The following is a 15725-nucleotide window of genomic DNA, read 5'->3' on the forward strand; positions in this document are numbered from 1 at the left end:
CTGAGTACAGATCTTTTACCTCCTTGGTTAAGTTTATTTCTAAGTACTTTATTTTTCTTTTTTCTTTTTTTTAATATGCGTTATTGATTATGCCATTACAGTTGTCCCACTTTCTTTTTCCTTTGTTCCCCTCCACCCAGTGACCCCCCTCCCTCCAGTTGTCCCCCTCACTTAGTCCATGCCCATTGGTTGTGCATATAGTTCTTCTCAACATCTTTCTATCTACTCCACTCCTTCCTACTATGCTTCTTAATTCCTATACCATCTCTCTTCCTTTCTCCCCTACCCACTCCCAGCTGAACTCCCCCTAATATGTTCCCCATACTTGTAATTCTTTAAAAAAAATTATTTATCTGTTTGTTTGTTTATTTATTTATTTATTTTTTAGAGAGAAGGGAAAGGAGAAAGAGAGGGAGAGAAACATCACTGTGTAGTTGCCTCTCACTCATGCCCCCAACTGGGGACCTGACGTGCAACCTAGTCATGTGTGCTGACTGGGAATTGAACCAGCGACACTTGGCTCACAGGCCGACGCTCATTCCACTGAGCCACAGCAGCCAGGATACTTGTAATTCTTTTTCCACTCTTGTTGCCTGCTTAGTTTGCCTTTGTTTTGATTTCCTAGCTTCTATTGTTGGTTGTTGTGATGCAGTTTTCATTTTAATGTTCATAGTTTTGATCCTCTTTCTCCTAAACAAGTCCCTTTAACATTTCATATAACAGTGGTTTGGATCTGATGAACTCCTTCAGTTTTACTTTGTCCTGGAAGCACTTTCTCTGCCCTTCTATTCTGAATGACAGGTTCACTGGATAGAATAATCATGGTTGTAGATTTTTGCTTTTTCATTACATTGAATATTTCTTGCCAGTCCCTTTTTGCCTGCAGAGTTTCTTTTGAGAAATCAGCTGATAGTCTTATTGGGACCCCTTTGTACATAATTCTCTTCTTCTCTCTTGCTGCTTTTAAGATTCTCTCTTCATCCTTAATTTTTGACATTTTGATTATAATGTGTCTTGGTGTGGTTCTCCCTGGGTCCAGTTTTTTTGGAACTCTCTGTGCTTTCTGGACCTGTAAGTCTATTTCCTTCCCCAAGTTAGGGAAGTTCTGCTTCATTATTTTTTCACATAATTTTTCAATTTTTAATTCTTCTTCACCTTCTGGTAACCCTATGATTCGGATGTTGGCCCACTTATAGCTGTCCCATAGGTTTTTGAGCCTCTCCTCATTTTCCTCACTTTTTGTTTCCTCTTTCTGCACTGGTTGACTGTTTGCTCCTTCACTGTGTTCCAATTTGTTGATTTGATCCCTGGTTTTCCTTCCCTAACCATTTGTTTTGTATGCGTTTTCATTCATTTCAGCAGGACTAGCCTTCATTCCTTCCCCATCTTGTTTAAGATCTGCTGTTAGGTCTGTAAGCTTTCTTATAACCAAAGCTCTGAACTGTGTCTCAGAAATATTTCCTATCTGCTGGTCCCTTAGATCATATATTTGCTGTCTGGTCAGCTGCATGATTGGGATCTATATCATGATCTGTGCCAACCTGACAGTTTTGTGTTTACCTTTGCTTCCTGGGCGGGGCTGTCACACCTCCTATGCTATAGCGTGGAGCCCCGTGCACTCGTCACTACTGAGCGACCCTTCTCACTACGCTGTGGCATGTTTTGTGTGGGGACAGGGGTTCAAGATAGATTCTTGCTGTTTACTCTCCTCTGAGAGACTGGGAGCTTCTTCCCCTGGCCCCAGCCCCTCTGGCCTTCACAGTCCGAGGCTTGGGGGTCTTCCTTCCCTAGTGTTGGAATTGCAAAATGATGAGTCTGATCTGCAGCCAGGGGTGCTCCCCAGGTGTTTCTCGCCTGTTTTTTTTAAAAAATAATATTAAGTAATTTTAAAACAAGGTTACTTTATTTTATTTTATTTATCTGTTTTTAGAGAGAAGGGAAAGGAGAAAGAGAGGGAGAGAAACATCAGTGTGTAGTTGCCTCTCACGCGCCCCCAACTGGGTACCTGGCATGCAACCTAGTCATGTGTCCTGACTGGGAATCGAACCAGCGACACTTGGTTCACAGGCCGATGCTCAATCCACTGAGCCACAGCAGCCAGGGCTCTTCTCACCTCTTTTTAAACATGGTTGTCTGTGCTTACCACCGTGCCACTGTTGCTGCTGCTGCCACCACCAGCAGAGCTTGACTTCTCTGCCTTGGCTTTGCCCCTCCTACCCATCCAGACAAGCACTACTTCTTTATAACTTCATACATTGGACTTCCATGTAGCTTTATTTTCTGGAATTTCTGGTTATTTCTGGTTTTGCGATAGGTGTATTCCTTCTTAGTTGTGGAAGGAGATGGAGCATGTCAGTTTAGGCCTCCATCTTGGCCGAAAGATCAATACTTTTTCTTGTTGCTATAGTAAATGGGATTTTTCTTCTAGTTTCTATCTCTGATATTTCATTGTTGGTGTACAGAAATGCCTTTGATTTCTGAATATTGACTTTGTACCCTACTATTTTGTCAAATTCACCTATTAGGTTGAGTAGTTTTTAGTGGAGTCTGTAGGGTTTTCTATGTACACTATCATGTTGTCTGCAAATAATGACACTTATATTTCCTCCTTTCCAAGTTGGATGCCTTTTATTTCTTTTTCTTGTCTAATTGCTGTGGCTAGAACTTCTAAAACTATGTTGAGTAGAAGTGGAGAGAGTGGACATCCTTGTCTTGTTCCTGATCATAGGAAGAAAGCTTTTAGTTTTGCCCATTGAGTGTGATGTTGGTGGCAGGTTTCTTGTATATGGCCTTTATTATGTTGAGATATGCTCCTTCTGTTCCTAGTTTGCTTAGCGTTTTTATCGTAAATGGATGCTGAATTTTATTAAATGCCTTTTCAGCATCTATTGATACGAGCATGTAATTTTTGTCTTTCGTTTTGTTTATTGGTGTATTATGTCTATTGATTTGCGAATATTATACCATCCTTGCATCTCTGGGAAGAATCCCATTTGATCATGGTGTATGATCTTTTTAATGTATTGTTGGATCTGGACGGCCAATATTTTGTTGAGAATTTTAGCATCTATGTTCATCAATAATAGTGACCTGTAGTTTTCTTTCTTTGTTGTGTCTTGACTTGGTTTTGAATTAGGTTCATACTGGCCTCAGAAAGAGTTGGGAGTCTTCCCTCTTCTTCAATATTTTGGAATAGTTAGAGAAGGATAGCAATTAGTTCTTCCCTAAATGTTTGGTAAATTTCATCTGTGAAGTCATCTGGTCAGGGCTGTGTGTGCTGGGAGTTTTTTGATTACTGCCTCAATTGCACTAGTTGTTATTGGTATATTCAGATTTTCTGGTTCTTCTTGATTCAGTTTTGGAAGAGTATATGTCCAGAAATTTGTCCATTTCCCCCAGCTTGTCAAATTTCTTGTCACATAGTTGTTCATCGTAATTTCTTATTATAATCCTTTGTATTTCTGTGGTATTGGTTGCGATTTCTTCTCTTTAGTTTCTGATTTTATTTACTTGAGTCTTCTCTCTTTCTTTCTTGATGAGCCTGGTTAAAGGCTTGTCAATTTTGTTTATCTTTTCAGAGAACCAGCCCCTAGTTTTATTGCTCATTTGTATTATTCTTTTTCTTTAAAAATTAATTAATTAATTAATCTTTTAATAAGGTTATTTTATTTTATTTATCTGTTTTTAGAGAGAGGGGAAAGGAGAAAGAGAGGGAGAGAAACATCAATGTGCAGTTGCCTCTCACACACCCCCAAATGGGAACCTGGCGTGCAACCTAGTCATGTGCCCTGACTGGGAATCGAACTAGCGACACTTGGTTCACAGGCCGACGCTCAATCCACTGAGCCACAGCCGCCAGGGCTGAATTGTTCTTTTAGTCTCTATGTCATTTTATTCTGCTCTGATCTTGATTATTGCCTTCCATGTACTTGCTCTGATCTGAAGGGTGGGAGTGATGACTTGGTGAGTCTAGCAGGGGTTGGCCTATGGGCTTCAGCTTACAGTTCAGCTTGGGTAGACAAGTGCCCCTGATCCAAGATGAACAGAGTGTCTGGCATCTGGGGACTATTAGAATCAGTCTCTCAGGTTTGTCAGATCCTCTCCTGCCTGTAGTGCCCAGGCCCCTCTCTTCTGTTAGGGACAGAGGCCAAAGTGCCAGGCCTCCAGGTCCCTTCCTATAACTTGGCAATTAAGCCCCTGCCTCCAGGACATGCCTGTTTCATTCTTGACCATGGATAGGTCTGATCTACATGGAATTAGAGGGTAAGTTTTTCCCAGGTCACTTCACTGACTGGGTCACCCATATAGGCAGTACATGCGCTCACTCTCTGCAAATTGTTCACTAACACTGCAGCGACTGAGAGATGTGCTCATTCTGGTGACTCATTCTTAGATATGTCAAGTCTGAAATGCTGGGAGGTCCTTGCACCTTCTTTTCCCCCCTTCATCCTTCCCTCTCTTCTTCTCCTCCTTTCTCCCTCTCCCTCTCCTTCCATCCCTGCCTCCCTTTCTTCCTTTCTTTTTTTTTAAAGGTATATTTTATTGATTATGTTGTTACAGTAGTCCCAATTTTTTTCTCTTTTGCTCCCCTCTGCCCAGTACCCCCTTCACTCCAGCAATCCCAACCCCGTTAGTTCATGTCCATGGGTCATGCATATAAATTCTTTGGCTTCACCCTTTCCTGTATTATTCTTAACTTCCCCTTGTCTATTTTGTAACAACCAAGTATGCTTCTTATCTCTGCACCAATTCCTCATTTCTTTCCCTTCCCCCTCCCAGGTCATAACCCTCCAAATGATCCCTGTACCTATGATTCTGCTTCTATTCTGGATTGCTTAGTTGGATTTTGTTTTTGTTTCTTAGATTTAGTTGTTGATAGTGGTGAGTTTGTTGTCATTTTAATGTTCATAGTTTTGGCCTTCTTTTTCTTAAATAAATCCCTTTGACGTTTCATACAATAATGGCTTGATGATGATCAACTTCTTTAGCTTTAACTTGTCTGGGAAGCACTCCATCTACCCTTTCATTCTAAATAATAGCTTTGCCGGATAGAGTAATATTGGCTGTAGGTCGTTGCTTTTCATTACATTGGATACTTCTTGCCAGGCGCTTCTTTCCTGCAAAGTTTCTTTTGAGAAATCAGCTGATAGTTTTATAGGCACCGCTTTATAGGTAACTCTGCTTTTCTCTTGCTGCTTTTAAGATTCTCTCTTTATCTTGAACCTTTGGTATTTTAATTATGATGTGTCTTGGTGTGGTCCCTTTAGGGTCTAGCTTGTTTGGGATTCTCTGTGCTTCCTGGACTTGTATGTCTATTTCCTTCACCAAATTTGGGAAGTTTTCCTTCATTACTTTTTCATTTAAGCTTTCAATTGCCTGATCTTCCTCTTCTCCTTCTGGCACCCCTATGATTTGGTATGTTTAAAGTTGTCCCAGAGGTTCCTAAGCCTCTCCTCATTCTTTTTAGTTCTTGTTTCCTCATTTTGTACCGTTGACTATTTTTTTCTTCCTTATGTTCCAAATCATTGATTTGAATCCTGCTTTCCTTCTCATCACCATTGGTTTTGTGTGAATTTTCCTTCGTTTTATTTAGCATAGTCTTTACTTCTTTCCTTATGCATTTCCTGTACTCAAGCATATCTCTGAAGCCCGTGAGCATCTTTATCACCAGTGTTTTGAATCTGAGTCTGTTAGGTTGGCTGTCTCCTCATCTGTTAGGTTGGCTATCTCCTCGTCACTTAGTTCTCCCACTGGAACCTTGATCCGTTCCCTCTTTTGGGCCATACTTCTCTGCCTCCTTAGGTTGACAGGCTCCTGTATTTGTTTGCTTCTGTGTCTTAGATAGAGCTGTTGCACCTGTTATGTTGTAAGGGGCGGAGCCTTAGGTAATTGTCAGTATGGGTGACCTGTTTCATGATGTTGTGGAGCTGTATGTGGGGGAGGGGTCTGAGAGGGAACAATGCCGCTTGCTCAGAACTTGCTTCTTTTCTAGGCACTTCTCCCACTTCTGTATGGGACTGGCACCTCTCTAGCTATTGCCCTGGCCATGGTTGCCAGAATGGGTGGGTCTGCAGACATTCTAGGAACATGGGGGCCCTTTGAACAAGTGGACTCTGCTTAGAGACCAGCAGTTTTTTCTTCTGTCTCAGCCCTTACTGGTTTGCATAGTCAGAAGCAATAAGGCTTTATATTCCCCGGCGTTGGAACCATGAGATGCGAGGACTGGTCTAGTGTCCCTCCCGATTTTTTAAAATGTGTGAGTGTGCTTTCCGCCAGCCTGCTGCTGCCGTCGCCACCACACCACATCCTCTCTGCCCTGGCTCCGCCCCTCCTACCTGTCTGGATATGTATTTCTTCTTTATATCTTTGTTTGTTGAACTTCCGTGCAGCTAGATTTTCTGGAACTTCTGTCTGTCTTTAGTTTTGAGGTAGTTGTATTCCTTCTTAGTTGTGGAGGGAGATACAGCATGTTTGTCTAGGCCTCCATCTTGGCCAGAAGTCCTGCCCTTTCTTGGGCCATGTTTCTCTGTTGGCTTCCTTTCCTTTTATTTTCTTATTTATCTTTTACTTATTTATTATTACATTTTCAATAGGAATATTTTTCTTCCTGGTCTTGCTCCTTTCCCTTTAATATCTCAGGGCTTGGGTGGGACTGCTGCCTCCTCACCTTCCTTGGAGCTCAGACTTTGGAGGCAGAGTGGTTGCCCACTCAGAGGGTGTGGGGCAGGTATCTGACCTGGTGGGCTCTGCAGCCCACCTCTGGGTGGACCTGGGCAGGCCCCAACTCCTGGGAGCGAGTGAGGGGTTATGAAATTTTCTGAGGCACTGGTGGTTGGATAATTTAGTTATCGGAATAGCAGCCTGCATTGGGCAGGGCGATGTGAAAGCTCAGGTTAAGGTGAGGGTCTGACTGTGCCCTTGAGACTCTGCTCAGCAGGCTGCCAGGGTCATGCAGATTAGAGAAAGAAAGAAAACCAACCTGGCTGGTGTGGCTCAGTGGATGGAGCATCGGCCTGCGAGCCAAGTGTCGCTGGTTCGATTCCCAGTCAGGGCACATAACTAGGTTGCACGTCAGGTCCCCAGTTGGGGGCGTGAGTAAGAGGCAACCGCACAGTAAAAAGAAAAAAAAAGAAAGAAAGAAAAACAGTTTAAAGTTGAAATACAAGCCACCACCTCGTTTGTGTGTTCATGTGTGTATGTTTGTGAATATTTTTATTTTCAATTTTCCCCCCAAATCAGCTGTCAGAAACTGATCTTAAAAGTTTTTCCTGTGGTAGAAGATAACCAAGTGAACCCTCCAACAGTGTTAAGATAAATTAAGTTCTATAGGATTGTATGTTTTTGTTTTCCATTAAAGATTTTATTTACTTATTTTCAGAAAGAGGGGAAGGGAGGGAGAAAGAGCAGGAGGGAAACATCTATTGCCTCTCACAGACCCCCAGTTGGAGACCTGGCCCATGACCCAAGCATGTGCCCTGACTAGGAATTGAACCTGTGACCTTTTCGTTCATAGGGTGGCATTAAATCCACTAAGCCTCACCAACCAGGACCAGTATTGTATGTTTTTAATAAAGGAGATTAATCCTTCCTGCCCATTGTCAAATTTTAAAAATCATAATTCATTTTACAAACCACCTTTGTTTTAATGGCTTAAGTATGTATCTGAAACTTTTGAAAATACTGAAGCACCTAAAAGATGAGAGATGTCATAGAGCTGTTAAAGAAAGTAAAATACTAACATCCTGAGCATTAAGATTATTTGTATTCAAGAAAGAAAAATCATTCATGGTTAGTGAACAGGTTTGTTGTTAAAACAGCTGGAACATGACCCTGATGAGCTGGGAGCGGGCAGTGAGGTTTGCTGCTTGATTGATGTCCTTCCTGCCACTGTGCTCCTGGTGTCCTTCCAGTGTTCTTCAGGAAAATCTGCTGTTACCTCCCTCCCCCACTATGGGGTCAAAGGGCTGGGACTTAGGGTGCAGCAAGATTCCTGACCCCGTCAGCCTGGGGTATGTCTGAGTACAAGGTCCTTTCCGCTCCTCGCCCTGACTTGTGTGCAGCTGGTGGCTGGGCTGGGCTTAAGGGCTGGGGTGAGGGTGAAGGGCAGGGGTTGCCTTGCAACTCTAGTCCCCTCTGACCATCCTTTAGAGTTCCTGACTTAAGAGTGACTGGATGACAGGGCTCAGGTTTTACTTAATCTCTGTTTGCATGTGTCAGAATGAAGAGGCAGCAATATAATTTTTATGACCCAGTCCATGGCACTCAGTAGGTATTCAATAAATTTTTTTCCCTCTGTCTTTTCATCAAATTGCCCTAATGTCTCTCAGGCCTTGAGAAATCTCCCTGTTGGGCAGTGGGGGTTAGGGATGCACCCAAAATCCAGTATTGGTCTTTGTCATTTTAGTTATTTTTGGCTCAATAGATTTTATAAGTATTCCATAGTCTGAGTGGTCCTTAGCAGAAATCGACCTTTGAGGGATGACAGAGTGGGATGTACTCAGGTATATCCTGGAGTCCCTGGTTTGCTTAGAGTTTAATATCTCAGACCAGACTTCTGGGCAGAGAGCAAGCATCCCATGCATCAGTAGGTCAGCGAGTCTTTGCTGCAGGAAGACAGACATGAGGGGTCGTTCAGAACAACTGGAGTGAACACAGGCTGTGAGGGATCTTGCTGGGTGTGTGGCTGTGAAACTCTGAGAGATTTGGTTTCTTCCTCTGAGAATGAGGATAATCCTGACAGTCACCTCATCGAGCCAGTGAGGGACAACTGGACCAAATTGCTTAACATGTATACTGGGGCACAGGTAGGCTCAAGGGAGCCATCAAAGGGGGTTGAACCTGAAATTTCCAATGGGTGATGTCATCAGTGACACAGTTGTGCTTGGGGTAGATAGAAAACCAGAGGGGAAGATGGCGAAGCTGTTGTGTCCGTGGGGTTGGCTTGTTTAGGTCAGAGTCAGCAGACTTCATGTTTCTTAGTGGACTGAAATGGTTTCTGAATTTGCACAAGGCTGGACAGACATGTGCTGCTGAAGTGACTCATTTGCTGATGAGCTGGACCTGAGGGTGAGAGTTGGTAGGGGAGAGAGAGCAACACGTCCAGTGGGAAGGCCCCAGGCTGGGACAGCTCAGTGAATCGGAGGCCAGTGAGGGAGCACCTGGGAGAGGAATGGGATGAAGTGGAAGAGAAAGCCAGAGGCCTGGAGCCACAGAGAAGAGGGTGAAGCAAAGGACTCCCTTGAAGGGATAAGGCAGAGAGTTGCCATTAGCTAACGAGGGAATCATGTCCTTGGAAGGAAATGAGGTTGAGGAGGTGAGGCTGGACGTGGGGCAGGGGCACCCATGAGGAGGCCACTGCTTGGGCTGGGTGAGAAATGAGCGTGGCTTGTAACTAGGTGCTTGCTGGCTGTGGCTATAGATTTGAGAAAAATCTGGAACATTTTGGTAGGTTGGAAGTAGACATAGTGGAGGGTGAAATGTCAAGGACGCCCCTCAAGTTTCTGGCGGAGATAACTGGGTGAACACAGGTGCCTTGTACTGAGATGGGGAAACTGCAGGAAGGGAGGCTGCTGAGGAAGTCACCATGCTCCAGGGTTGTCTTTCAGGCCTTTCCTAGTGCATGACGCAGCCTGGCACGCACAGGGCCTGAATGTCTGTACCCAGGCCATTTAGGTGATACTAAAATATTACCAAGCAGCAGGGCCCTATCCATTTTGTGTGGGCAGGACCAGGGTTTTGGAGTTCATTCCAGAAGTTCCTGATGCCTGACATTAACCCCTAGGTTGCCAGGTTGTGGGGAGCTCCTAGTCATCTGTTGGTGAAGAAGAGACAAGCACTGGAGGCTCTTCAAAGGCCCGGGCCAGGGGTGATTACAAACCGACATGAAGTCATTTCTGTTGTGAGCAGATCTATGCGTAGGGCTAGGTGTTGGTTTTGGCTATGCCATAGTCAGTCCTGCTTCTGAGGTCTAGAACAAGCCAACGTGGAATGTAGCAGCTGTTGCACAAACAGCCCGAGTCTGTGCCCCTGTCTGTGCCCTGGAGGGCTGTCTCAGCGAGCCCGAACCTACACTCTGCTTCCTGCTCCAGTCTTGTGGTTTCCTCCCCAATACCTGCGGTGCCCTGTCCAGAGGGCAGGGCAGAGTCTGCTGGAATGCTTTTGACAAGCTTTCTCTTTCTAATGGTGGAAGGAGCTGGAGAAGGGTGGATTCTTCGTGCTGGAGCCCCAGGGTCTGGTCTCTACAGATGCCCCTGCTGCCTGGGCCAGGCTCTGCTTCTTCTCCACTTCCTGGAAACCACCTGCCTCTCCACACGAGGACCAGTGCACCAGGCCTTGGCTCCAGCAGTGGGGTTTGGGGCTCTGAGTGCAGATTCAGAAGGTCCCTTAACCTTCTGAAGGTTCTGTATTTAGAGAGCTCCAGGTTTCAGGCTTTCACAGCAGGTAAGTTGGTTTTGAAGACACCTGTGGGTCAAGAGGAGAAAGCAGGGAGCAGCTGGCTGTGAGGCAGAGGCTGAGGTGAGACTGGGGGGTGTGGTGGTGGCTCAAGGAAGATCCAGGAGAACCTCCTCAGGATCCTTTACCCTGGGACAGAAATCTTCCCGAGAGAGAGGAAGAGGATTCACCCATCAGCTGGGAATTGACTGGGCACCTGCTGCGTGCAAGGCCACGTCCTTGGTACCGAGCAGCAAAGGGTGGGGTGGGATTGAAATGAGGGTGACTTAAGGAAGCAGACATAAGCAGGACAGGGTCCCTGTGACAGGAGCCACAGTCTCCTTGGGGAGGATTTAGTCCGTTCTGATGCTTCTCAGTGATTCCCTGCTCACAGTTAGAGGACGGCAGAACACAAGCAGCATCGGGCATGTCCTTCATGGCAAGGGGACTGGATCTGGGCCCTCTGTCCTGGGGAGTCACCGGTGTGTGCAAACGGTGGAGAGGTAGAGGGACGGTTTCTCCCACGCGCCCCAGGTGCTGAGGAAGGAAGGGCCTGGTTTTCTGAGCAGCTATGGGTGCAGTTGGGGTGGGAAGGGAAGCAATAGTTTTCCTCCAAGCAAACCTAAAGGTTTTCTAGCTGCGCAGAGGCTTTCAAAAGGGCAGGAGGAGTCTACACTCAGTCCTTCCTTGGTATCAGGGTGGTGTGGGGCCTGCCACCCCATTAGCTGACCGAGTCAGGAGGGAAGACTGTAATCCTGCCGGGGACGGTTGACAGTCCTGAGCCCTGCTGTCCCGTCCGAGGTCCCAGAGCTTCCTCTGTTGGTCTTCACCCACCTCCCGTCCTGCCTCTCCCCAGCTTGGAGGAAATGGAGGATTGCTCCAGCCACTCTGCTCTGCCATCTCACCTCCCTGCTCCTTCTTATCCAGCTACTCACTCAAGGGTCTGCAGGTGAGTACGTCCCCATCCCTCTTCCTGTGTCTCCCTCAGGTGGGTGGGATTCCTGGTGAGGGGGGCCCCAGGTGCCCTGCCAGTTCTCGCCATCAGAATAGTGGCTGTTGGTGGAGGCCCTTCTTTAGAGAGGTTGTGATTCTCCCCAACTACTTATTGTAGTTAAACATTGAGAACAGTCACTAAACCATAAAATGGGGATGAGACCTGAACAATTGTCCAATGAGGAGCGTGTGATGTTTTAAAAAAGTCAGCTATCAAAAATGCAAAAATACTTCTCTCCTCTTTGCTTCCCAGCTTTATTGGTATCCTAAGCACTTACTCATTCATGAATTCATTTCATTCCAAGAATACTTACAGGGTGTGGACTGTGTGTTAGCTGCTATTCTATGAATATAAAAAAGACAGATTCCCTATCTTCATAGAACTTACATTCCAGCAGGAGACAGTGAATATCTAATGCAACAAACCGGCCAAATCTGGTGTGTTAGCGGAGCCAAGAGGATGGGACGTTGCAGTAGAGCAGGGACGGAGTCAGGGTGGGGGAGGTGGGTGTGGTCAGGGCGGACAGGGAGATGGGCAGAGACTGGACAGGGAGATTGGCCAGTGAGCCTGTGAGGATCCCTATGGAGAGAGGGAAGAGCCAGTGTGAAGCTGGATGTTCAGGGAACAGAGGAAACAAGTGTGGGCTGGAGCAGAGGGAGCTGGAGGGAGGAGTTGGGGTCACAGAGGTACTGGCAGTCGTCCCTATGCAGCCTGTGGGCCACTGGGGGAAATGGGGAGCATTACAGGGCTCTGAGCAGAGTAGGGACATGCTTTTGCTTACAGTTGGAAAGGGTCACAGACATGGAGGGTGGGAGAAGACAGACAGAAAGATGAGTCACTGTCATCCTCCAGGTGAGCAGTGATAGTGACTCAGGCTGAGGTCAAGCAACACAGGTGACAAGTCTCTCTTTGGATGTCCAGCAGGGCTCGTGCTGCAGAAAAGTCATGTCATGACCTGTCCCCCAGGCCTCAGTGGGCCAAGGGCTCTGCGGGGGTGGTGGTGGGTGGGCCTTCTTTTTTAACAGTGTTTTGGGTTCCCGTGAGTGATGGGACTAAGGGCAGGTATTAACAGAAGTAACATTTGGCTCTAGATTTTAGTTCACACATAATTCAGCAGAGGAGCAAGACATGGGTACATAAAGTAGGGGTAGGAATGGGGGAGTTCCTGTGTGTGGCTGAATGACCACTGAGTTCAGACCTGGGCCACAGGTGCGCCCTTTGATCGGTTTTCATTCCTGTACTAGGAGGGACCAGGTTAGAATTGTGGTTCTCAAAGTGTGGTCTCCAGAGTATCAGTGTCAGCTTCCTGGGGAACTCCTTAGAAATGCACATTCTCAGGCCCCCAGACCTGCTGAATCAGGAGCTCTGGGGGTGGGGCCCAACGATCTGTGTTTCATGACCCCTTCTGATGATTCTGACACATGCTGAAGTGAAGAACCACTGGCTTAGAGTCTTTCACGGAAGGGTGTGAAGACACGAGCAAGGGTGAATAAGGGAATCATTTTAACATAATTTTGGCATCACAAAGTGTGGTCGGAAGATCTTGCCCTGATTTAGAGTCATTACAGCTCAGTCCATCAGGTCAGGATGGATTGACACCTGCCCCCACCTGCCTGGGCCTTCCCACCTGATGCTGTGTTCCCTGCCCCCAGTCTGCATATCTCTTATCTTTCTAACTCTCGTGTCTGTATCCACAGAGGAGTTCTTGGTGATTGGTCCCTCAGAACCCACTGTGGGAGAGCTGGGCAGGGATATTGCACTGTCCTACCATGTGTCCCCGGTCATGAGTGTGGAAAACATGGAGTTGCGGTGGTTCCGCTCCAAGTTCTGCAAAGCTGTGTTCATCTATAAAAATGGCTGGGAGCAGGAGGACGAGCTGATGGTCCAGTATGCAGGGCAGACCTCATTGGAGAGGGAGCTCCTCACCCAGGGGGAGGCTGCCATGTGCATCCACAGAGTTCAGGCTTCTGACAACAGGCTGTATTCCTGCTTCTTCAGAAAGGGAGACTTCTATGAAGAGGCTGAATTGGAGCTGAAGATGGCAGGTTAGTGACTTTGATCTGTACTCTAGAGTCCTGGAGTTGGGAGGAACCTGAAGGACCATGTAATTCAGCTTCTCATTTTATTTAATGAGAAAAAGAGGCACTCATTCACTCATTCATGTATTCACTAAAAATATATAGAACCCCTACTATGTGCCAGCTCCTGTTCTGGGCACCTGGGATACACCAGTGAACCAAAGATCCCTGCCCTGTGGAGTTATATTCTAGAGACAATAAATAAATACACAGATAAGTAGGTTGTGGAGGATGTTAAGTGGTAGTACTTGGGATAAAAGGCCGAGCAGAACAGGGGAAGTGGACTAGAATATGGGGTGGGGGAGGGAAGGCAGCTTCACTGTCACATAGGGGCTTAGATGGGATCTCATTGACAAACTGAGCAAAAGTTCAAAGGAAATAGGGATTGGACCAAGTGGCTATCTGGGGGGATGAGAATGCTAAGCAGAGGGACAGTCCATGGAAAACCTGAGCTAGGAGTGTGGCTGGTGTGTTCTGGGCACACAAGGAGACCATCATGGTTTGTCTGTAAGACGAGTGAATGTGAGGGTGGTAACAGGTGACAATACCAGAAGAAAAAGATGCTCCTGGTGTAGGATGGGATTGATGGATGCTGACTGTTGCTGTCAGGAAAAGTTCACAGGGAGTACTTGCCTGAGCAAGCACTTGAGTTCACCAGCCAAACTCCCACAAGAGCACTTGAGGTTGATGAACTGGGATGTGAGGAGGCAGGTGATTGCGGTTATGAGCAGTTAACAAACAGTCCATGGGGCTGGAATGTGCCGGCCCTGAGAGGCACAGGTGGTGGGAGTCGGGGGTAAGTAGAGAGGGCAGTTGGGAGGGAGGCAGATGCCAGATCATGCAGACTTTGTGTGCTGGTCACTGAGGAGAGCACACAAAGCGGTGCCGGGAATGAGCCCTTTGCCAGCTCTGAGGGTGGGTGGAAGGTGAGTAAGGCTGGGTGCACAGACATAGTTATGAGGTGGGGAGGGTGGCCGCTTGTTTTCGTGGAGTGGCACTGGGATCAGACATGATGAAGTTTACAAAGTAGCCCCAACTGAGCGAGTAGATTTGGGGACATAGACAATTTTCTGGCAGAAGTGGAGGCTCTCAGGGTTTACTTTGGCTAATAATGAAAGAAAAGAATTTTCTTATTGAGTAAGCATTACACCAGAAAGTGACAATCATCACAGGCTATCTATTAATATAGTCAAGCAGATACAACCCATTGCATACGTGTTTTCAAGATAAACCATTACTAATTCTCAGGAGAGAGAACTTGGAGCACCATTGGTCACACATAGTTTACCCTAAATTTACCTGGTATTTGGGGTGACCATCTATGTTAGCTAGTTGGAAGAAAAACAAATTCTCATATCTTTTTAAAATTATTATTTATTTTTATTTTTTTACATATTTTATTTATTTTTAGAGAGAAGGGAAGTGAGGGAGAAAGAGAGGGCCAGAAACATCCATGTGTGGTTGCCTCTCCCGTGCCCCCAACTGGGGACCTGGCCCACAACCCAGCCATGTCCCCTGACTGGGAAGGGAACCAGCGACTTTTTGCTTTGCAGGATGATGCCCAATGAACTGAGTCACACTGGTCAGGGTCGAATTCCTGTATCTTTATGACAGGAAGTGGTTTTACAACTTAGACTCCTCCCCTCCCACAGGAAGTGGGAATGTAGGGTGCTAGCTACCTTGATGTTAATATTTTAAAGAGATGGCTCTACTTCTTCCCTCCTGCATCTGTGGGCTCTGCCCCTCAAGTGTGTGTCACAGGGCCTAAGGAGGATGGGGTTTGAGTGTTGTGCACAGCCTCAGGGTGGTTCCCAAAGCCCCAGGTGCAGTTGAGAGACCTCAGTGAAGAGAAGTTCATGGCATTCTCTGAGGCCCATGCCCAAGACGCTGAAGAGCTGTTCAGTGTGGAGGCTGTTCTTGTGGTAAAGACTGCTCTGTGGGCAATGTAACCTGCTCCATGCTCAACCCCATCCTGGGCTAGGAGAAGGCGATGGCCATTTTCCTCCCAGGTCAGAGCTGCTCCCTGCTCCCAGCAGAGCTGGAGGGAGGGGTGGGACCCTGAGTGTGCTGGGCTGGGCTGTCCTGAGCTGTGCTCCTGATGGGGTCTCTGGGGGGTGGGGGTGGTGCAGAGCCCTTCTTTTCCTAGGCCTCTCCCTGGCAGCTGGCTTTCCTGGTGAGCCTGACTGTGCTGGCTATTATACCCAGAGAGAGCATTCCACAAA

The 15725-nt window shown here is 46.7% G+C and overlaps 1 protein-coding gene across 1 annotated transcript in view; it reads left to right on the forward strand.

Annotated features, from left to right (window-relative positions):
- The first annotated feature begins 10858 nt into the window (after window positions 1-10858).
- The window catches only part of LOC150006768 (butyrophilin subfamily 3 member A2-like), a 28207-nt gene continuing 23340 nt past the window's right edge, over window positions 10859-15725 (forward strand). Inside the window, exons 1-3 of the mRNA XM_090280782.1 lie at window positions 10859-10934; window positions 11288-11380; window positions 13123-13470. Coding sequence (XP_090136908.1) covers window positions 10859-10934; window positions 11288-11380; window positions 13123-13470 — 517 coding nt within the window. The remainder of the gene's footprint in view (window positions 10935-11287; window positions 11381-13122; window positions 13471-15725) is intronic.

This window comes from Furipterus horrens, unplaced genomic scaffold, assembly GCF_987537825.1.
Source record: "Furipterus horrens unplaced genomic scaffold, mFurHor1.1.pri manual_scaffold_6, whole genome shotgun sequence".
In the NCBI taxonomy this organism is placed as follows: domain Eukaryota; kingdom Metazoa; phylum Chordata; class Mammalia; order Chiroptera; family Furipteridae; genus Furipterus; species Furipterus horrens.